Source organism: Epinephelus lanceolatus, chromosome 9 (genome assembly GCF_041903045.1).
Source record: "Epinephelus lanceolatus isolate andai-2023 chromosome 9, ASM4190304v1, whole genome shotgun sequence".
NCBI classification, from domain to species: domain Eukaryota; kingdom Metazoa; phylum Chordata; class Actinopteri; order Perciformes; family Serranidae; genus Epinephelus; species Epinephelus lanceolatus.
In genome coordinates this window covers 21,687,221-21,711,333 of record NC_135742.1, presented here as the reverse complement: position 1 = coordinate 21,711,333, position 24,113 = coordinate 21,687,221, and the positions used below count along the sequence as shown (strand labels likewise).

Below are 24,113 nucleotides of genomic sequence, written 5' to 3'. Positions count from 1 at the left end.
GCATGTTTGCAGGCTGACTCTGGAATATGACCGCAGGAGATATTGTTGCCAAGAGACATAAAAGTTGCTGACATATTTCTTTCCATTAACATGTTTTACTGTGATACAAAAACACGTGCATCATGGAAATATCACCCAAGAGAGGACTGTTTACTGTGATTATAGTGCAGTGATGCAGCTGGGAGTGGGATTTATCTTAGATGAAAGCAGCAGCTGCTGAGTGATCATAAAATAACACCCTAGATTTTAAGTTTTAATATGCTTTGTGTGTTTTATGTGTTTACAGAGAGACACCAAAGGCCAGTTCCTGTTGGACCATGTGTGTAACCACTACAACCTGCTTGAGAAAGACTACTTTGGTATTCGATATGTGGACCCAGAGAAACAGAGGGTAACTATCAAACACACATCATGCAGGACGACCAAACGTAGTGGGGATGCAACTTACAAGTATTGTCACTATCCGTCAGTCATTTTAATGACAAGAAAAACAGCAAATCTTCGCATTTAAGAAGCTGGAATCAGCAATTGTTTGGTTGATGTAACAGTAAATCGACATATTGTTCCACTCCAGTGATTTTATCTCGAGGCAAGATAAGGTTGTAAAATTTTATATATTCAAGCATTTCTCAAGAAACTAAAAACTACAGCAGCACTGAGTCAGCACGGCTAAAAAGGGATTGTTGGGTATGAATCAGGAGGCAGTCAGTGCATTGTATTACAAGTTCAAGTGACAAATAATAACAAGATCAGACTCCATATTTCAAACAGCCCACACACAGAGGAGACTAGACGCTTTGTCTCAACAGAAGCTCAGGCGGCCTCGAGCTGCATTTAAAATGCAGAATGAGAAAAATACAAACAAGCAAATATCAGCAAGAGGTGTTACGACACAAAAGCTGCTAGTATAATAGAGTGCAGTAAAGAAAACCCACAATAGAATAAAGGCATCAGTGAAGTTGTTGGATGGATTTGGGTAAAATGTCCTGACATACAAAAGGACTTCATATTTTCAATTTGCGTTTAAATTTGAGGGAGAAATTTTGAGAAAGTGGTGTACACTCAGGAGTATAGGAAGGTCTCCTCTTCTTCCTTCACCAAGAGGCCCTTGATCGAGGCCCTTATAAGAATACGTCACCCACAAAGTGATCATTTATGTATCTGTCACTCATCCTGTGTTACATGATGAAGAAAACTTTGTTATCTCACAGGCCTCCACGTTCAACAGAAAAATTTCAAAACAGAGAAAATTATTGATTACATGGAGAAAACAGTTTTCAATCAATCAATTTTATTTATAAAGCCCAATATCACAAATCACAATTTGCCTCACAGGGCTTTACAGCATACGACATCCCTCTGTCCTTTGGACCCTCGCAGTGGATAAGGAAAAACTCCCCAAAAAAAACCCTTTAACGGGGAAAAAAAAAACGGTAGAAACCTCAGGAAGAGCAACTGAGGAGGGATCCCTCTTCCAGGACGGACAGACGTGCAATAGATGTCGTACAGAACAGATCAGCATAATAAATTAACAGTAATCCGTATGACACAATGAGACAGAGAGAGAGAGAGAGAGATGCAGGTAATGACAGTAGCTTATGTTTTACGCACAGACTGGTGAGAAGCATGTGTTTGAACAAGAGTTCAAACATGCGCTCCCCTAGTCGTGTTACTCGTATGTAGAAGTATTGGAAATAGCGAGGTTTTAGTGAGATAGCGACTGGATAAATGAGACTTGGATTATACTGCATGAGTTGTGTGAGAGTTGATGTTTTGATTTAGTTTTGCTGTTGTTAAGCGTGGTCCATTACGACTTCATGTCATCAGCAATTTTTGAGAAAAACTATGTTAGTGTTCTATTAGTCTCTACATAAAGGCAAACCCCGGAGATCTTGCCTCTGGAAGAAGAGCGGAAGAGCCCTGGTTTCCGGTTGTAGGCTGTTTGTAGTCCGTGTGATATTGACCAATCACGTTTGAGCTGGCTGCAGTTGTTGCCAGGTTAAACGGCCTGTGCGGTGAACTAACGAGGCGGAACATAATTGGCGTCACTGCAAACTCTGAATCCATCGCAGTGGTTCAGCATATTTACTTACATATAAACGGAGGTCGGAAACGGAAATTCGCCTCCTCCGCCCAAATCAAACCGGAATGCCAAAAAATCGAGGGTCTGCCCCCAGAGGCTGTATCGCCGTCTGCCGGAAGTCAGACGCCAAATACAGCTGATGGGTTCCGAGAATGGTGATCTATATACAATTGATCATTTGAGGAGTGAAGTATTCCTTTAACCACTAAGTAACTGTTCCAGTGGCACTGCTCAGTGGCCAACAGGTCAGACTGTTGTACTGGGAAACTTCCAGAGGTAGCTTCAGGGTTAACTCTGGGTTTTCAGTACTACGAGGCTGGTTGTCTTTTTACTGGGATAAATCACCATAATAACTACTGTAATGCTGAACAGTTAACCTGCTCCGGAGCAGGTTAACTTGAGAGTATCGGATCACAGCCTGTCAACACCCCAACCTCTGACCAATCAGATCACTGAAGAAAAAAGTATCCATCAACGAAAGTCCGGAGTGACAGTATATATACTGTTATAGGGTTAGTAGAATGATTTTATTGTTTCAGAGCTCTATTTCCACTGGTTTTAAAACAGAGCTTCTAACAAACCGAGAGATTGTTTATAACACTACATGACTTTAACTTATGCAAAGTTTATTTCGGTCTGCAGTGATAGTACTGCTACTTTTACATGCTAATTCCTTCACAACAGCTCAAAAAATGATATGAGACACCTACATGATGAGAACTAGGAAAAAATCTAATATTTTATTAGTAAAATGATTCACACACGTTAGCATAAATGCCACATTTGGGTCAAATTGACGTCATCAGTCATTAATTAGGCTACTTTCCACCTGATGCTTAAGTAGTAGAAAAAGTTTGGCATTACTTTAAAGTATTTTATGTGATATATTCATCATCATCATTTAACTAAATAGCAAAAAATATTCTATACTAATGTCATACTAAAGTAGGTGTAATACTAGTAACACCTGCAGGTAATTTAAGTCTTGGCCAACAATGAATTTTTGGAAAGTATTTTCAATGTTTCTACATTTTAAGTTATAAGATCAGAGAGTATTGTTTTCATCCCACACCAGACATTTTACTGTCTATGAAGCAGCCTACCTTATTCACGGTTCTGATGATGTCGCTCGTAAACAACACCCCTGCCTCTCTCACATGAACGCGCTCATGGCTGGATAGGAAAACCCAGGGCTGACTTAACTAGTTGATAACCAGCTTTGTAGTACCGGTTAGCCAGACGGCCAATGTTGAGGTTGATCAAACCAGATAACGAGAAGAAATGCTGGCGTTGCAAAAAAAATACAGTATTGCTTCCTTGACTATGTTATGGTCCAAAGACTTAACTTTTTTTTTTTATTCACACATATGTTGCTCAATTAATGTTGCATAATTAAGGATGTTGTATGTGTTATGTATTATAAGCGCGTATGTCAAGTCCATTCAGCAGGGTCAGAAGAGTCAGCCCTCCATACAGTATGTTGGTCTTTTATGGACAATCTACAAAACAAACAAACAAAAAAAGAACATTGAATGAATCATTAAAATAAATGTCATTTTCTGATGCAATTTTAAATTTGTTTTCAATGCACTGAAGTTGCCTCAATTTGCTGAGTTTAAGTAAAGTGTCATTCAATTATTCATCAAAAACGTCAAGAGGTTTTTGATTTTAAATTAAAATAGTGTCCTTATTTTAGGGTAACATTGGTCCTTTCTCTCTCCCTCTCTCTGTCAGCACTGGCTGGAGCCCAATAAGCCCGTGGTGAGGCAGATGAAGTGTAAGTGTCACTTCTGCTCCCTTTGTGTTTTTCTGTGTTTTGCATTAGTGTGTATGTACACAACAACGAGCTGTGTGTTTGTGTCTGTGTGTGTGTGTGTGTGTGTGTGTGTGTAATGATGCCTCCCTTCCCTGAGAGCTGCTTCAGTGTGAGGAGGTCAGGCTCTGCAACAAACAGACAACACCACAGGGACTCTGACACATTCAGGGTCATGACATACAGCAGTGTAAAAGTGACTGGATATTCAAACAAATTAAAACAAAAATATGATATCAGCGTGTAGTCTACTCCATGTAACATTCATTATGTGTGATTACAAAAGTGTAAATACATTTGTTTTTCATAGTAAACACATAGCATTTGGGAAATGTAGTCATATATAAGTTTTAGGGCCGTATCACCCCCTTTATCCCCAGGACACATCGCTCACATTACCACTCGCCATGAGTAGTGACAGAGCCAGACAACACCACAGGAAGACAAACAGAGACCCAATAAAGACAGACAAAGTGACACAACAAACTGCTGGGGGGACAAGTGGCCTATAAAGGAAATAAACTAACAGACAAAGTGAAATAAACAGACATGGCAGAGGAGCGCAAGCCAGGAGACAAAGAATCAGCTGTCAGATAAATAAACCGGCTGCCTTCAGCTGATGTGCAGGTTAGCCAGTGATATGTGTCATGGATCTGGGTGCACTGAAGGGATGATGTTGTTTACATCTATGTAAATTAATTAACACTAAGCTGTCAGCCTGTGCCATAGACTGTATCAAAATAATGGACAATGCCACCGTGATGTCATCAATTGGTTTGTGGACTCCTGTTTTGAAACCTTGAATCTGGTATTTTGTCTGTCGCCATCTTGGATTTACAAGTGATGAATAGTTACCATATTTGGGTTAAGCTGACGCTGGTTGCTAGCTGGTTGAGACCAAAACTGTTTTTTGTACCAGACTGTAAACACATTTATTTCTGCTGTAAAGTCAAGCATTTTAACATGGGGGGTCTGTGGGGAATGACTCTCTTCTCGTGCCAGCCTCTAGTGGCCAGTAGAGGAACTGCAGTTTTTGGCATTTCCGCATTGGCTTCATTCTGCAGCTTCGGAGGTTGTCGCTTGGCTTATAGCAGCTATGTGACATAGAGTGTACTCACTGTTGTTGGCCATCACCAATGAGAGGATGCAGATTTATCTAGGCACCAGGAAATTTGACTCTTTTCCAGTGGCTTTAATTTAGGTAGGTGCTGTGAGCCAGGCTTGGTGTCCTCTCGGATCTCACTCACAGGTTGACATTTGAGTTTATTTTGGATTAGTATGCACATGCTGACAAAACCTAAACTAAAGTCTACTTTAGAATCAGAATAGACTCATTGTTTTTTGACTGTTATGGCAGTTTTCAGCTACTCTTATGTTTGATTTCCTTTCCATTGTAAGGTTTGGTTCTGACGCGACTCTTATTACATAAGACCCGCCTTTTTTATGTTCTGTAACCAATCAGAAAGAAAAAAGTTACCAATTGACTTTGACTAATGCTGGAATGTAATAAAATACATTTACTCAAGTGCCGTACTGAGCTATTTCCATTTTATGTGACTTCAAACTTCTACTCCACTAAATTCTGGAGGCAAATGATGAGCTTTTTACTGCACTATTTTTATATATTTATATAGGCCTAGGTAGCACCAGGTGGTGTAGTGGAGGGTATGTGCAGGTATAGGGGGTATTCCCACTTCTTTTTCTGGCCGTTTACAGTATACCCACCTGTCAGCCCAAAAAGCCATAAGAATATATAGCCTAGAGGAGTATACCCACTTCCTCCAAGGCAACCTACCCATTTACCTAGCAGTACACCCACCTCATCAGTAGCCACTAAGCTCAGTAATAACATGGTGATAGTGGGGTAATAGTTTGATAATAAGGAGGTAATAATTAAGTAATAACCAAATAATAGCTTGGTATTTACAATAGGTATGTCTGGGTAGCACTGGACTGAAATTTATGTAGCAAAGTTATAAGAGGCCCAAAAACAAATGAGGAAACATGTTTAGCAAGTCTAGTAATATTTTGGTACAAAATAGTTACTCTAACCATGTGCCCTCAAACAACAATGCTCGGTGAATTCAGAAATGGTTGTCCTAGCATTTTAAATACTATTTTATTATTCAGAAAAAGATTTTATTTTTTTTTATCAAGAGGAAAAGGGTAATTGACATTATTGCTTTCTTTCCTTTTTTTTCCCAAAACATTTCTTTATGTTAGAAGGCATTATTGCTATAAGGCAGGGGAAATTGAATGACAATAAAAGAAGATGGAATAGATTAAGGCCAAGTTTAGAAGAAGGATGATAATATATCAGAATTTAGTTGTTTGTGGCTGTTTGTTTTTGTTGTTGGTTTGATTTTTTGTGTGTCTGTGATTTTTTTCTTTCCTTCCTTTTACTAACATACGTCTATGTGAGTGGTTTATGATGAGCTGTAGTGTAGTTGTGTAATTTGTCTTTGTTTTGTTTAAATAAGTACTAAAAAAATAACAATATAATAACCTGCTGTCAACAAAACTGTTATGTCAGTGCAATATTTGGATAAGATATGGTAATATGGTGATATTAATGGGATAATAACCTTATAATAATGAGGTATAGGCTGATGTTTTGACATTATTATTGGCTACTATCAGTATAATATCTTCAAATCACATGAAGATTCTTGCAGTCAAAATTAGTAATATTGTAATGACAAATTCATCCTCCCTGATGTTCCAAACACTCCCTTTTGTTTGAAGGAAATACTGTATGACGTATATGTCCAGTGCACTTGTCAGGATGTTTCACCTCTCATCTAAGAGGCCACTTCAGTTCAGAACTGAAGATCATCGAGAGGCATTGTAATTACCTAGAAACACTTGTGGTATTGCTATTTTTACTCAAGTAAAAGATCTTTACTAACACTTCTTCCACCGCTGACTGCGACACGACTAGTGAAATAGCTGATCAGTGTAGTTTTAAAAATGCAGTGTAAAATCACGTTGCAGTGAATTTTGAGACACACTTTATTTCGAGAAGCAAATGTTTTATTCCCTTCCTAGAAAGGAGTAGCTGAAGGTACAAGGGAGGACAAGACTGCCTTTGCTTCATAAAATATTTAAACAAATTTCGCTTTGTCAGCCACCTTTTTATACAGAAGTTTGGAAGACAAAATCAAAAAGCAGAGATTTTATTTGGAATCCAGTGCACCTTAATGTCCTCTCCCTCCTCTTTCACGTTTTATCATCTCTATATAGGCTTTAAAAATCGTCTTGGTTTTTCACTCTAATGGACTGATGCCAAATCCTGATGTTTGCTGCTGAAACTGATGCGTTGCTGCAGAATTTCTCTGTGAGATCTTCGTCTACATTTGGCCAGTTACCTCTGCAATCTGCAAAAACATGTCTCCGTCTGAACTTCGCCCACCCTTTAAATGAGTGTCCTGTTCTTTCTGTCTTGCTATAAATTAATAAAGTAGCCATTAGCGGTTCGTTCTGCTTCATCAGAACATGTGCGAGAGGGCAGGAAGGAGGGAGGATGAGGAGACCAGTGAAAATTAGAATGAGCGATTGAGATGGAGCAAGAGGGGGGAAGAGTGATAAAGAGGAAGTGTGTGGGGGGCTAATTCAGAAGGGAGAGAAGGGACAGTGATATATAATGTGGCTAAAGAAAGAAGTCAGATTAGGGAGGAAAAGAGAGAGAAAGGAGGAGATTTGAGAGACAGTTTGAGATGAGAGAGGCTGACAGAGAGTGAAAGAAAGAAAAGGAGATGAGAGAGAGGGACGGAGGATGAGTGGTGAAAAGACCCTGAGTCGTACTGACACATCAGTTCTCCCTGTGGCAGCATTTACGCTCAAATTAGGGTGTGTGGCTTGTGATTTATTTTCTCTTTGTGCGTCTCAGCTTACGTGCATATGCGTCACATTGTGTGTGTGTGCACAGTATTGTGCCAATTCCCTTTCCCCTGAAACAGTGTTTTTTTTTTTTTTATTTAAAAAAAAGCACCGTGGTCCCTTAAGCCTTAGCAGAAAGCAGCTCAAAATTGGGCGCGGGTGGGAGGATTGCATCTTTCATATTGCTCAGCATGTATTATGTAGATGTGTGCTGTTTTTCATAGCTAGATAATACCGCAGAGGATCCCAGCCATTAAAGACAGAGTGGTGAGGGCACTTAGTAAAGATTCCTGTTCCCGTGTTAGATGATACTCACTTTCCTCCTCTTCTGCTCCTCTGTCCTTTTCTTCTTCTCTTTCTCTTTGGCTGAGTTCATGGTTGATGCCCACTTTAAAATCATTGCCCATATCAAATGATTTTGCCTCTTCTTTTAGCATCCAATCCATCTAGATTCCTGCATTGGGGCCATGACACACCAAGCCAATGGTCGGCTGTCAGTCAGTGTTGAGCTATCAGTGATTATATTACACCCTATAGTTTTTACAGTGTGTCACGCACCATTGGCACTAGTCGGCACTTGTTGGCTTCTTTCTGGCCCATTCAGCATGTTGAATCAGCGTCTGCTGATGGCAGAGCCTGTCAGCGAGAGAAAACACTCTGACTGGCAGTTCAGTACAGCACACAAGAAGAGAAATGGAAGTGAGGAAAGTAAACAAATGGTGAAAGTCAAGAATGCATGAGACTGAAACAAACCTGTTATATTAGGATCAACATCTTGAATCCATCCTGTCAGTTTTCTGGTTTTCCTTGAATAATGAATACAGACCATAGATCTGTAATAATACCTCAATATAATACCTCAATACCGGATGCCAAGATGGCACCTATTCAGTGCTATGAAATTGCAGCATGGTGCATATGCCAAAATAAGTTTATCGCTTCTGGGTTTACTTCTGCAATATGTGGCCCACTGAATATGCAAAATAGTTTCTCCTGCTGACCCCACCCGCGAGTTCCTGCTTGTCTTATAGACTTTACATTGTGTTTGCAGTCTGAGGTGTTCTGTCAACAGTTTTACAGATATCTCTTTTATAATGTTGTTCTATAGAGAAAATGCCTTTTAGACCACAGGGGATTTTTTTGCTGCAATACTGCGAGTAGCCTCTGGGAAAAATTGAGAGCAAGGCTGAGTGGCGTTCCAGGGGTCCTGATACAGACTGCTGCCGCTTGCTGGTGTGGCAGTGTTATTTCTTCTCCTGCAGGCACAGAACGTATGTGCTAGTTGGTCATTGCTGTAGTCTTTGCAGTGTGTTTTGCAGCGGCAATGAGGGGTTACTCAAAAGTAGGCCTTCATTGTCACTAGTTCTTTGATGTCAGTTTGGTGTATCTGGGCCTTTACACTCAAAATAACCCCTGTGCACATAAGTAAATGTCAGACATAAGTTAATACAAACAAGTCCCTCTTTATTCTTATTCCAAGCTTTGTACCCCTTTTTTTCCAAGCCTCCTACCCCAAAATTACATTGCTGTACCCCAGCATTGGTGAGTACCGCCTGTCATTTTAGAATCACATTTTATATATGTTCTTCAGCAACGCCTCCATCTGAGTTTCTGAGGGATTTTCCCAAAGACCCATCTGTTATCCTGCTTTACTGTTTTGGTTGCATATTGTAACTGTGAAATACATAATGCCATAAAGACGTCAGCAGACTGTCAATGTTGTTAACGCCATTTTGTTGCCAAACTTGTTCAACCCAGTCTCACTCCCAGCTTGTCAAATACAGACACTTGGTCAGTGGCCCTTGGTGTCAGATACCGACGCATAGAGGCATCCTTTAATGGTGGTATAAGATACACTGGACAGCAGCATTTCTTGATGCCCCAAGCAGCTGCCATTGTATGAAGTGGGAGAAAGTCTAAATAGGATGGTGGGATTGGACATGGCTAGGTCAAACAACTGCGAACTTTCACCTGGGAGCCTGCTGTTTGTTTTCCATGTGAAACCAAAGGTTAATAGCGTTATTTTGATAACAATGTAGCGTGCTAGTATGCGTAGCATACTATACTAGTAACATTTGTCACATGACGTATGTAACGTATGTCATCTGACGTTATATTACATTGGTAACAAACGTAGTTACTTTAAGCCAAACCATGATGTTTTTTATAAACCAAACTAAAAATACTGGGTTATACTAAAAAGTACACCTAAAAACAACGAATTTTACCAAAGTTCAAAGTTTCTTGTGAAAATGGAAGTTTATTTAAAAAAGACATAAGACATGTAACAAGCATAAATGAACACGCCCGTTCCTGAATAACAAAACCCGACATTGGTGAGGTAGCTAGAGTGTCATAGTTTGACGTGTAGGGCCACTGACCAAGCGTCAGTCTTTGACAAGTTGGGAGTCAGAATGTGTTGTTTTGTTTCCCAGTACTGTGCCTCTCTCCTGTCCCATAAAATGCCCAATTGTTGCTCCCTTTGTCACCCATGCTCTTGTTTTCCTCCAATGTACCTACATATAAGTACCTGTTAAAGCCAGTAAGCATTTTATGGTTAGGATACCCGATTCATACAACAAAACCACCCTGTAAATTGCTTATCACATTGACAGTCATTAGTAGAATCAGAAACATCTATTTCAGTCAAGTAGCCAGTGTGTGTACATATAAAGAATTTGACTCTTTTTTGGCATTGCTCTTATGTACTAACACAAAAAAAGACATAACAGCTAAGAACTAGGACAACAATGCTGGACAAATAAAGGCTAAGGATATATAGGTCTATTATTTACACTAAAAAAGCACCTGTTTGTATTAAATTGTATATAAAATAATAATAATAATAATAATAAAAGAAAATTAATGGATTTACATGGACTGGATGATTATGTACAACATAATAACATGTCTAAATACTATAGCACGAAGTATTTGTTTTATTTATTAGGAAACAGAATGCAAACTGTGGTCTTCCATGAATATCAGACATTTGAAAGAACATAAAAATACCGTAAAACTTTAATAGGTAGCCCGGGCTGTTATTTGCTTAAATCACTGAACTTAACAGGCTTATTTTTGGGACAGGCTTTCAATTCCTTTTGCACAAAACTGCTGCTCAGCAAAGATGGGAAATACAATCAAATTGTTTATTTGAACCAGTACGATTATTACTTTTATAAAGTTTAGGCTTTGAATAACATATCAATTAGTTGTTATTTTATGACACTTGTGTCATGGCAGCTGGCATGCTGACACAGCACCACCTTACCCTGTGAAAACAACATTCATAACTTGAATTAACATTTATAAAACCCCCTTTTTTTAAGTTTAAACATTTATATTTATATGCACCATCTAAACAGCTAACTAATGTTAGCTCAAGTGGGTAGTTAACAATCTGATTTTATACATCCAAAGAACTTCTGTAAAAATTAACTACTTGGCAACCAGACCAGGCTTCTAATTGAGACAGGCCTTTGTTTGTCAAAATGTTTAGCTACACCGGACTAGTAAAAGAGACTGGTGTTTAATTGGGACTAGGCTTTTACTTGAAGTTTTACAGTAAAATACAATCAGACCATGACAACTTTCACCGGGAAGTGTAAATTCAGTCTCTCTATACACAGCATATATCACATTAACTATTGTATTTTACAGTAAAATACAATCAGACCTTGACAACTTTCACCAGGAAGTGTAAATTCAGTCTCTCTATACACAGCATATCATCACATAAACTATACAACAGAACTTGTACATGAAGCATGGTTTCTATACTTCTCATCTAATCTGTGAATGCATAATGGGTTGGCTTACAACAACTGCTACTGATGTTTTCTCACTGCACACTGTGTAATGATATGTATGTCTGCACGCCATGCAAATGTGCAAACTTCAGTGAGTCAACTTTGAATGTTAGCATGTGTGTGCATGAATGTGTGTTTATATGCAATTTGGTGAGATCAGCGGGACCCCAGGAGGGAGTTTAAGCTACTGCTGTCGTTTGATCCCAGCCCCACATCACTGACTGTGTGTGTGTGTGTCAGTGTGTGTGTGCACTTACATAAGTGTGTGTGTGTATGTATGTTACCGGGCATATTTAAATCTTATTCAGTGCTCAAATTTTCTCCCACAGCAACACACACACAGTCAGAAATGAAATGCTTTCGGTCTCAGATCAAAGGAAAAGAAGCAGACCCCAGTCCAAGTCAGGCAGAGTGTGTGTGTGTGTGTGTGTGTGTGTGATGGGTAATTACTGTAATTATCAAATGACTAATCAGTATTAGAGGCATACCACAATTCTTTTTTGGGCTCCAACTCCTTCTTCTTCCCTCAGTTTTATATAATCCTCATTGCTCTGCTCCCCTTCTGTCCTGCACTCATTCATTTATCTCTCTTCTTCTTTTTCCTCTTCTCTCCCAATTAAAACATCTACTTTTACTTCTCTTCTCTCATTTCTCTCATCTTTCTCTTCTGCTCTCTCAAACTACTTTCTGTCTCCTCTTTCTTCTCCTTTCTTCTAAACTTTCTTCTCTTGTCTTCAGCAGCTCAGCAGCCGTACACCATGTGTTTCCGGGTCAAGTTTTATCCTCACGAGCCAATGAAAATCAAGGAGGAGCTCACCAGGTAAAAACTTACACACACAATGGATGATTTTTGAGGGATGGAGTAAGAAGGGAGGGACAGAGAAAGTGAGAAATAGAACAAGACATATCTCGCAACAACCTTATTACATTTAAACTGGAGTCAGCTGAATTCCAGTAACCTGATGGTAGTTTAAGAGAGTGGTTGATTATCTCAGGGACCTTTGGCTGGTTTGCTAACACTATCCGAAGCCTGCTAAAAGAACAAAAATAAAATATATGTCAAAAAACAGACTCAAGTACTCTTTTGAAACACAGCAGTTTGTAGGAATATCCAAGTTTTGCCACCACAGTTCTGATTGTAAGATTATCTTATCTATTTGCTTCTCCTTTTTTAGCCTTCAGAAAATATATTTGTTCTTCAAACACTGCAATTCAAAAGTTTGGAATCAGCTGTTATATTCATGGTTTTCTTCTTTCCCTCAGCAATAGCTATATATAGAGAGAGGGATAAAAACAGTTTGATTCTGATACCAATTGTATTATTTACATTTTAAACAGTTTTGGCCCCAAAAGAAGAACAATTAAATGAATAAAACTTTCACTCAATGAATGTCCCCACCTTCGATTTTGGATATCTTTTTCAAATCAGGAAAGCTTGTGTGACCTTCGATCATTATTGCACTACAATAGGTCCGTTTCCACTGAAGAAGTTCCTGGTACTATTTGGGGGGCAGGAACTACTACAGGAACACCCTCTCACTCGGCCCTCTCAACCGCTGTGTCTCCACTGAGAGAGCGGAGTAGGAGGAAGGTTCTTGTAAAGTTACGGGCTCTGGATGTGACGTAATCATTGCGCGACCATTTTGACCGGGGCGACGTAGGGGCGTAGGGACGCCGTTAGCCGTTAGCGGTGTCTGTAATAACTCCGGTCACGGGCCGTGGAAAAAATATTTTTTCCAGCGGATGTCTTAGTTACAACATGATTGAGCTAACTGGAGTAGTTTCATGTCGTATCCAACAACGGGAGGCTTTTAACAGATGACGTCCTGATGTTAGCTTTGCTGCTGCTGTTAGCTGTCCCTGTCAGCTGCAGCCACTGATGCTTTCTAGACATCATGATTTCCCAAAACTGAATTAATACCACACATAGCAACACAAAACTGCTTTGCTAGCTCAATCATGTTGTAACTAAGATATCCGCTGGAAAACAATTTTTTTTCACGGACCGTGACCAGAGTTATTACAGACACCGCTAACAGCTAATCTACGATAACCATGTTGTTATTTACAAAACGTCACATCCCGTCTTGAGTATATCCAATCAACACCAAATAATCCCCAAGCCCCAGCCAGGAGTTTCTTGGGGCCGTTCTGAGTACCTACCCCGAGGCAGGGACTTGTTTAGCCCCTGTAAAAGTTCCGGAACTCTGTCCTTCGGGGGTGGTTCCTGCGGTGGAGACATGCACCAACGGCCCCGGCCCCATAAAATTACCCCGAAGTTCCTACAGTGGAAACGGGCCTAATGGTGCAAATGGGCTCTAAATATTTTGGGAACCTGTTTTTCTTTGGGCCCTCTGCAGTTTCCTCAGTCAGCCCGGTCTCATGCCAAAGTCATCGACAGTCACCATTATAGTTTAATGGTGCTCGGCGGTGTCAGGGGGAAATGCGGCGGGACAAGAACAAAAGTTAAGGTGACAAACATATGAATAGGGTGGGAAGAAGGGGTGGTGGATGGTCCAACAAATAATGACTTCTACCTGGGAGAGCGGTGTTTGCGTCCCGTATGATTCTAAAGCCAAACCCTGTTCTTTATTCCTAAACCTAACCATGTGCTTTTGTTGTTGTAGGGGAAAAAACATCAATTTGAGGTGTTGTACTGACGTAGTGCCTTTATTTTGACAGAGACTGAATGTAAACGGTACATTCCCTGTAAAAATGGAAGTGTATTTTGAAACAAAACAATGCATGTAACAGGCAGAACTTGACATGGTGTCCCAGCATGTCAACAACCAACGCAGCCAGGGTACCTTTCACGTTGTGCTGGAAGTGAATGACCAAAACACTTAATCAGGAACCTGTTCCTATTTAAATCTGGACACATTTCAGTTTCTCTCCCATTGACTGGTGATTTTTTTCTACTCTTACTGAACTATTGCTCAGAGAGATCCTTGTCTCTTTCTGCCCTTTCATTTATCAGTCTGGCTGAACCATTGTACTGCGTTTTGTTCTCCCAGTACAAAACAAACCCTTCATACTAAATAGCATCTATTTGTAAAGACAATTTTCTACAACCCAAAAGCATCAAAAAGACCATTCAGAGTGCTCCTCTCAGCCATCCGACTGAACCCAATCAAGCTTTTGTGGCCAGCGATTTCAGACTCCTGAGCGGCGGTGTAGATTCACAAATACAGCAGTTTGACTTTGGTAACATGCTTTTACAATGATTTGATGTGAATATGCTCCAGAAAACTCACTCCAACAATGTAGTTGTCCAGTGTGTAATGAGCAGTACAGCTTAACATGGCTGCTGGCTATCACCAAATGTTGCTAATTAACGTATCTGGCAAGTCACAAACATGTTGACACTGAACGTATCAGCAAAATGTTTACTGACTGTTTTTTTTCTTGCTAAAATAAGAAATCTTGCAATACACTATCGTAGTGACTACAACTTTATTTTTGTAATATTACCTTTTTATCAACATTTAACTGAATTCATGTTTTAGTAACTCAAAGAAATATCTCTGAGCTTCATCCATGTTGTCACAACTATGTACCAGTAATATAAATGTAATTTCTAGGAGACAGCGTCGTAATTTATATAAAAAAAAACAACAGCACATTTCTGTTTAATGAAATTGTGGAATTAATATTCATAAAAACTTTTTAACAGCCCTCCTCCTCCCAAATATACACACTCACACACACCTTCACTCAGGCCTATAGTGATAATTAGCGATGCTCTCTCAGCGGGGACTCTGTTTTCGTGTTCTCCGTCCCATCTGAGCTGTCATGTCTCACCATCTCTCTCTTCCCTTCCTCCGAGCCTCCATCTTTCTCTCCTCCATCCTCTCCAGATCCCTCCATAATTTCATCCCTGAGGTATCTCCTCCCTCCCTTCTGTTGGTCTCTCTTTGTCCTCCTCCTTCCTCCTCCCCGTTATCACAGCCCACTCTGCTCCCTCAGGTGTGTCTCCACGTCTCTCAACTCATTTTGGCACATCTCCCCGTCCTCCTCAACTTTTATTACTTAAAGGTGTTTTTGCACATCGTCAATGTCATTAAAACTTTACTTTCATTTCATCTCTGTTCTCTCTGTTGCCCTCATCTTCATGCATTCAAACTTGTTTAAAGGACTGCATATTTATGTGTCTATTTATTTTCATTAGCTTGTGTCAAAGAAAAAAAACAACCTAATCTCAGAGTCCTTAAGGAGCACCATTACACCACATTGGTCTAAGTTTGGAGTGGACAGAGAAGTTAGATTGAGGCTGAGTTTTAGTTTTCAAGTTCAGAGGGAACTGCAGGCGGTGATGAAATCCAATGAAGTGCTCAATATCAAGTTTTTTTCTGGGAGGGATTTTTTTTTTTTCATCATCAAAATCCAAAAACTATTATGCTAATGTGTGTGTGTGTGTGCTGCATGTGCTCCAGTTTGCAGGATGTTATTTGAAGTCTGCCATTTGCATCCTCAGCTTTACCCCCGCCCTCAAATATCAAAAAAGAGATGAAAAAAAAATGACCCAGTATTCTTAGTAATCACATTCATATAAGGTGATTCTGCATCAAGGCTAAGGCAGAGAGAAGAGAGTATTTATGGGCAGAGTGACTGGGGAGGTTGAGGTGGTGGATAAGAAGAAGACAAAATTTAACTGGTCTTACACACCAACACATTCTCAATCCAACCTCATCACATATTTACATTTGGTCATGGACTTTCCACGTCCACATACACAGGAAGTTCACTGTTTGCATACTGTCTCTTTCACAATAAACACACAACATCAGTAAAACACAACAGTTTTTTTTCCTCAACAAGAAACGCAAGTGGTTGCGTTTAAGAAACAAAAGCATGTGGTTAGAATTTGGGGAAAAAAAAGAACGTGGTTTGGATTTATAATCTTACAGGACACAAACGCCGCTCTCTCAGGTGAAAGTCGGTGTTTGTTTTTGGACCCATCCACCACTTTCCCACTTGCCCCACTTGGACTTTCGCCACCTTAACTTTCGTTCTTGTACCGCTGTGTTTCCCCTTGACACGCCAGGCGCTGTTAAACTATAACGGTGAGGTTATAGCCGTGTATCATGCCGACGTTAAAGGACGGCTTTTTTCGCCGCAAGTCACTGCGCGAACTGCCAGATTTTGACAACTTCGGAGTGAGACCAGGTTGTACACAATGTTCTGTAAGTCCAGTGTGTAAGATGTATGGGGAATATATTGGCAGATATGGTATATGATATTCATAACTGTTTGCAATATTTTATAGTCACCTGTAAATAAGAATTGTTGTGTTTTTGTTACCTTAGCACGAGGTGTTCATATATCCACATATAGAATGGGTCCTCTTCCTCAGAGGCTACCATGTTGTTCTACAGTAGCCCAGAACGGACAAATTAAACAGTGGCTCTGCATAGGGCCATTCGCTTTTTTTTTGTTTTTGTGTGTTTGCATAGGCCATCATGGTTCTCATACGCATCTAACATGCGGGAGAAGTTTCAGTCCTACAACCTAATAATGTTTGCCTTTTTATCACTGTAACCATGACCACAATATTGCTCTAACATAAACCACATCCTCCTGAGACGCTGTGTCCTCATACGACTTAGGGGCTGTCCACACCAACGCGGGTATTTATAAAACCGTGACTCTTTTTGTATTTGTAACCAGAGTCCAGACTTTTTGGAAAAGTCCGGTGTCAGCAGTCATGTATTGACAGGATAACCGCAGTTTTGTCTCGTCTCCATTGTATGACGTCACAGTGTGCGATGTAAACAGAAAACAGCTGTTATTACCCGATCCAGTGTGTGCGAGAGACGATTTGGGAATGGACCTAAACAAAATACTGCTGCTATTTAGCAACATATCAGCACTTTGTGGCTGTATCATACAACTAACGCTACTCAGTGACATGATGACACAGTGATTCTCAAGGAGCTGCTGAGGAATCAGAATTTTCAACACTCTGGAGTTCAGAGATTGTTGTTTTTCGGTAATGACGTTTTACTGCCTTCTGATTGGCTACGATGGCCTTACAGTTAGGAGTTATATTGCCACCTACTGCTTTGGCTTGTGTATTACATTGCTTGATAGTGGAATATGCGGTGTCATGTGGACGGAGGTATTTTCATTACACCGCTCATATGGACGCAGATTTTTTAAAAACTGGAGGCCAAAAAAGTTTGGTTTTAAAAATACCCGTGCTCGTGTGGACCAGGCCTTATACTTCTTGACCTTGACCCTATACTTCATTCTACTTAACTTAGACCTGTTGTCCTCATTTGTGGATACTTCTTTTGTGCCATCTAGTGGTAGCAAAGTAATCCATGTAGAAACAAGATGGCAGCCATCTCTGCCAAGTCAGTCTGCAGCTGATCCCGACACAAAAGTGGACAAGACCAAAACCTGATCACATGTTATGGTTGAAACTTGTTTATTTATGTGTAATAATGTTTGTAGTTTGATATGGCAACAAATTTGACCACTTTAAGGGGCAGTAACAAGCTAAGACACTGTTAATTAGGAAGTACTCATTTGAGGACACTAGGACTTTATTGTTGTCTGATTTGAAGATATTGGGATGTAATTATTGTTGACAATGTTGTTTTTTATACTTATCAGGTTCTACTGATGCATACCAACCAAAAGTTCAGGTCTCAGGAGGATATACCATAGTTTCCCTTTGCAGATATTGTAAAAAGAGAATTTTAAAAAAAAAAAAAAACGTCAGCAAAGAATGTGGCCCAAGGATAGAGAATCTATCAGATTTTATATTCTTGCTTCTTTGGCCAGATTTGAGCATCGCTCAGCTGTAAAAGTGCATAGATGTAACCTGCTCAGTGATCCCATAGTGTGCTGTCAAAGCACTGCTGACCTACACAAATGTAACTTCATGCAGTAAATGAGAATTGGAATAATAAAACCACAGAGTGGGAGAGGAAGAGATGGAAGAAAAGAGGGAGAAAAAAGCAAGGTGAGGGGGCAGAGAAGGGTAAAATTAGAGAAACTGACAAGATGGGAAAATTGGATTAAGACTTAGCATTTTGTAGTAATTATGACAGCTGTTTCTTTATGTACTGTATTAATTGATTAAACCAAAATCACAAAGGAGTTACAGATGAAGGACTTGCTGTTACTTAAAGAAAGATACTGTAACTTTAACTGCAAGATGGAAATAAGAGTTCAGGGAAGGAAACAGAAGATGAGATGACCAAGACAGGAAGAATCTCTGCATGCAACAAAGAAGAAAACAGACAAGGATTAAATTAAACACAATTGAGAAGGTCATGTAAATAAAGAAAGCTGTGTTTTTTAGGTCAATTTGAAGAACCTCCGTGCAGCTCCAGACCGACTTTATAAATAAAACTATTTAGTTTCAGCAGCAGGCTTTTCGCTCCATTCAATCTTTCATGCTTTCCTTCTGCTGCTTGAGCCAGAAAACAAGTTTAATGAGTCAGTTGACTGTGGTGTGAGCGGCTGATGTCGTCTCCTCTGGAAACTCATCTGTATCCATGGCAACACATGACCCTATAGTTTCAGCACCACTGTCATATCTTGTCTCCCTGCTAACACGAGACAAATCAGCATGTCAGCAGCATGCCTCAACTTGCCTCCATTGAAGCCGTTTCCATAGTAACTACAGTACCAGTCGCTGCTGTGTGGTAGTTGTTTCCATAGCAATGTGCTCTCTAATTGCCATGGTAACACAGCTGGATCATTATTGAATCAAGGACTGAGATTGTTTTGGTTTTAGTAACGTTTCTGTTAACTCTCTGGAACAAACAGTACAGATTTACTTATTCATAGTGTGTGAGTTTACTGTATGTAACATTAGGCTACATGAATAAGACTCATTTAACAAAATAAATATTAAATGCACACTTTGATGCAGTAAGTATAACCAGAGACACTCATCCACATTAAATTTTCTATGTATTTCTTCCTTAGTGCAGAATTTTTACCAGCCATACACTGCCTTACTGTGGACTAAATAAACTTTCAGTGTGAGCATTGACAGTTGTTCTCTTTTTTTGACTACGTGCATTGTGTCTGTGCATCCAGGTATCTCCTTTACCTGCAGTTGAAGAGAGATATCTACCATGGCCGTCTCCTCTGTCCTTTCGCTGAAGCTGCATATCTGGGAGCCTGCATCATACAGGGTGAGACCTACTGACAACCACTGGATTCAGTTCAACTTTATTGACAATTGACCTCCTGGTGATTTAGCATGTTAAGTTGATTCCCTACTGACAATTATTATATTTTATTTTTAACATGTATGCATGGCTTTGAGCATTTTAACTAGTTTTTTCCCCCCTAGCTTTGCTGCATTTTCACTACTGTTTTTTACATTTATTATGCAGTTTAGAATGAGTCACGAATATCCGATTATGTTCTTCTCACCGATGCTGTTCAGCTAGTTTGATCTGATGTTGTTAGCATTTTGTAATTTAAGGTATATTGTGTAATGTTGTAAAATTAAATTATGCCAACCATATTTCATATTCTCTCTTTTACTTTTCAATCTAAAAAAAATATATTAGAAGGCTAACGTTAGCTTTTTCGCTTGGTTCCATGAATGTATAGAGAGACCTGGATACAGCATCGGCAGCGAGGCCCCATTCTTTTCTATGGAAGTTGCTCAGTAAGCAAATAGGTTTAACTACTGTGTATGAAATGACCCGATGATCGGCACTGCTTCCGCATTGTGCGGCCCATAGAGCAGGCACTTTAGAGACTTCCTCCGGGTACTTCTGGTGTAGAGCTCTTTTAACTTAAAATTATTAAATTGTGTGGCTCTTTTAGACTTCCCAGTTGTTATTGGACTGAATGTATCAAATCCCTATAGTGAAACAAGTCATTTTTGGGGGGTTGTGATGCTGAAAAAAAGTATCCTGCTATATCTTTACATCTAAAATAGTTATTTGCTGCTGTATTAATTCTCTGCATGTCGCACATGGCACCTTTAACGTTGAATCACAGTGCGGAGCCACTTGCTTTAATATGGATTAAAAGTGGAATTAGCTGAGCTGATATAAATGAACCCCTCTGATACACAAATCTGTGAACTGTGCAAACACTCTCTGATTGGCTCATCTCCCCAGAGAGCGGAGCATGACTGGCTGAGTTATCTCGACTCACAGTGTTTCTGCAGCGTATCATTGGCTGCTTTGATTAACGAGGGCAGGTCCCTGTCCCACTTTGTCAGGGTGTTGATTACAGAGCTGGAGAATAGGTTGAGGATTACTGTTTAATTAAACTCCAGGCAAGTTTCTGATTTAACCTTTATTATGACTGCTAATTAAGAACGGATTATAAAGAGAAATTAGTGTCTGTTAAGGCTTTGTACTGGATCCAATAAGGGGAATATTTATCTATCGGGGTTATCTGAGCTGCTTATGTTCTCCTGTGGAAATAAATAAATATATATTAGGAATGAATCTGTTTTTAAGCTTTTGTCTGGGATTGAGCGACCAGCAAATTTGCTGATGACACAAATCTAAATTAGATTTTAAAGGAAAAGTTCAACATTTTCGGAAATATGTTTATTCTTATTCTGATGATGAGTTAGATGAAACTGATACCACCAGACAGGAGAGTGGTAGACAAGGCAAGGCGGCTTTATTTGTGTAGCATATTTCATACACCAGGGCAATTCAAAGTGCTTTACAGAAATATAAAACATAGTAAAAGAATACAGATTTCCTATAAAAGAGTAGAGAGAAAAAGAAGATAAGATAAAATCAATGACTAAATGATTTACTATTTTTAAAAAAATGCCATTAAAAGTAGCAAAAGTGCAGACAAGAAGTGCAGAGATAAAAAAGATTATTTAAATGATTTAAAGTTTAAAAATAAGGTTGCAGTAATAACAGGGTTGAGTAGGCATTGTAAAAAGGAATGTTTTTAGCTTGACTTAAAAGTGGTCAGAGTCCTGGCTTGTCTAACATCATCTGGGAGGTTATTCCAGAGGCCTGTACTATGAAGCAGGATTTGAAGTTAGCGAGGTAACTTCAGGGTTAACTCCTGGGATAAATCACTGTGGTAACTGATGCTGAACAGCTAAGAGTATCGGATCACAGCCTGTCAACACCCCGACCTCTGACCAGTCAGATCGCTGAAGAAAAAAGTATCCACAGACATAAATCGGGAGTCTCAGGTAGAAAAGAGGAGCCTATATACTGTTATACGTCAACAAACGTACAGTATAACAAACAAACAAATGGGGAGATCGTTTACACACTAAACACATGATTTTACAGTGTCCACAGTGACAGTGTTGCTACTTTTACACTCTAATTCATCACTGTAGCTCAAAATAACATGAGACACCTGTGTGATGAGAACTAGGAAAAAACAGATATTTTCTTAATAAAATAATCGGCTCTCGGTATTATAAATATAACATTTAGGTCAGGTTGACCTCATCAGTCATTAATTAGGCTACTTTTCCACTCTTCACTTCAGCAGCAGAAACAGTCTGGCATTACTTTTAAATGTTTTATGTGGCATGTTCATCATCCAACTAAACCGCAAAAAGTACTTGATACTAATGTCATATGGGCTCATAGCTCAGTGATACCTGTACATAATTTAGGTCTAATTTTGGATAGTTTTTTCAATTTTTCTACGTTTGCGCTAATAAGATCACAGTGTGTTTTTTACATCCCACACCACTGACATTTTATTGTCTCACAGTCGCAGACACTTTAAGTCTCATCTCATATGAAGCAGCCTACTTCATTCATGGTTCTGATGATGTCACTCGTAATTTACACCCCCGCCTCTTTCACATGAACGCCCTCGTGGCTGGATAGGAAAACCCAGAGTTGACTGAACTTGTTGATAACCAGCTTTGTAGTGTTGGTTATCCAGATGGCCACTGTTAGGGTTAGTCAAGCCAGATAACTAAAAGATATCCAGGGTAAGTTGAACTGGCTTCATAGTAGGCCTACAGGCCTCCAGTTTGTGCAGCATGATAACAAAACGCTGCTTCACCATGCTTTATTCTGGCTCTTGGGATGGTCAATAGGCTGACCCTATATCAATCTTCTCATCTCACTGTCCACCATAATGTGAATGAATGTATTTCTCAAAATGTTATGGTAGGAGGCCTGCATGTATTTAGCATATTGAAATCCAATTGCTTGAAAAAGTTGTTCCTTTAAAGCAGCAATAACTGTTTAACCTGTTGTTTTGAACCATTATCACACTGACATCACCCTCTGTTTCCAGCTGAGCTCGGGGACTACGACCCAGAGGAGCATCCGTCCGACTACATCAGAGACTTCAAACTGTTCCCTAAACAATCCCTCAAACTGGAGAGGAAGATTATGGAAATACACAAGAACGAGCTCAGGTAAAGCAGACGTGTGTGTGCGTCTGGTGGGGTTATTTGTTGTCTGGAGCTGCGTCTGTGTTATCAGTTTACTGTGTGATTTTGATGACAGGCGCAGATGCTCATTGCGCTTTCAAAGCAGGCTGTGGAGACAATTTTCCGCTGCAGACAATAAAGCGCTTTTTCTGTTGTTCTGGCTTGAGACAAAATTTGATGGCACCAAGAGATTTGTGGTGCATTGCATTGCAGAAGGCATTTCAGTTGAAAGTAAATAAAAAGTGAAATTAATTTGCAGAGGAATGACTGTAATTATTTATTCTTAGCTTAGTTTAGACACCTTGCTCGCTTCTACAGGATTTTCAGAATATAAATTTTGATTAAAATTAACCTTTCAGGATAGATGGAGCAGAATGAGCTGGACGTACGTGATCAGCAGGAAGTTGGGTGTGGAACAAGATGCAAAATGAAGAAAAGGCAGAGTTAAAAGAGGAGATTAATGAGCCCAGAGGTTGCTGCATAAATATGATTATAAAAGTGAATAAGATTAAAATATGTCAACAATAACACCATGTTCTTAGTCTAACTCTGTACTTTGCTCGGGCAGAATAAGTTCCTAACTCATGCGATCACATGATAGACAGTTACATATACATAACCCTCTCCCTCTGGGTATTTATGCATATCATCGCTGCAGCTCATGAGTCATTTTGTTAGGTTTGTGACCGTCACACTTACAGCGATTACAGAAACATCAAAGACAAATCCTTCATTTCCCACAGCACAGAGGCAGACAATGCCAAGTGCCCTCTGTCTGCCCCGATGGGTCTGACGGACAGGATTAACAGCGTGTAGATTAATGCCGAGCCGTCGAAAGACACTTCAGGTGATTTACAAATGGGGTGGGGTGCACTGTGTGTGTGTCAGTGAGTTGTTTTATCAAGCAGGTCTTTAATGGCTTTGACATTTTTATCCTGTGTGCTCATACAGACAGACGTCTGTATGAGCAATTACAGTGTTGATTTATCTGTCTGGCGTCGGGATGAGTATTTGCGTTCATCACTCAGTTTCTTGACTTCAAGTGGAAACAGACAAGTTTTTAAATTCCCGGGAGATCATACCCGCTGGCAGACAGATTTGCATAATGAAAGCGAGGCTTATAGGGACCCAATCTAAACGCCATGCTTCCTCTGAACA

General features: G+C 39.7%; 1 protein-coding gene across 5 annotated transcripts in view; it reads left to right on the top strand.

Moving 5' to 3' along the window:
- The window catches only part of frmd3 (FERM domain containing 3), an 89,781-nt gene that overhangs the window by 26,608 nt on the left and 39,060 nt on the right, over positions 1-24,113 (top strand). For 2 of the 5 annotated variants that reach the window (XM_078170676.1, XM_033611254.2), the window contains exons 2-7: positions 287-391; positions 3,818-3,860; positions 9,279-9,317; positions 12,326-12,404; positions 19,643-19,740; positions 22,817-22,940. In XM_078170676.1, coding sequence (XP_078026802.1) covers positions 287-391; positions 3,818-3,860; positions 9,279-9,317; positions 12,326-12,404; positions 19,643-19,740; positions 22,817-22,940 — 488 coding nt within the window. Of the gene's footprint in view, positions 1-286; positions 392-3,817; positions 3,861-9,278; positions 9,318-12,322; positions 12,405-19,642; positions 19,741-22,816; positions 22,941-24,113 lie in introns of all 5 variants that reach the window. The other 3 variants (XM_078170678.1, XM_033611264.2, XM_078170677.1) reach the window with 2 other exon arrangements.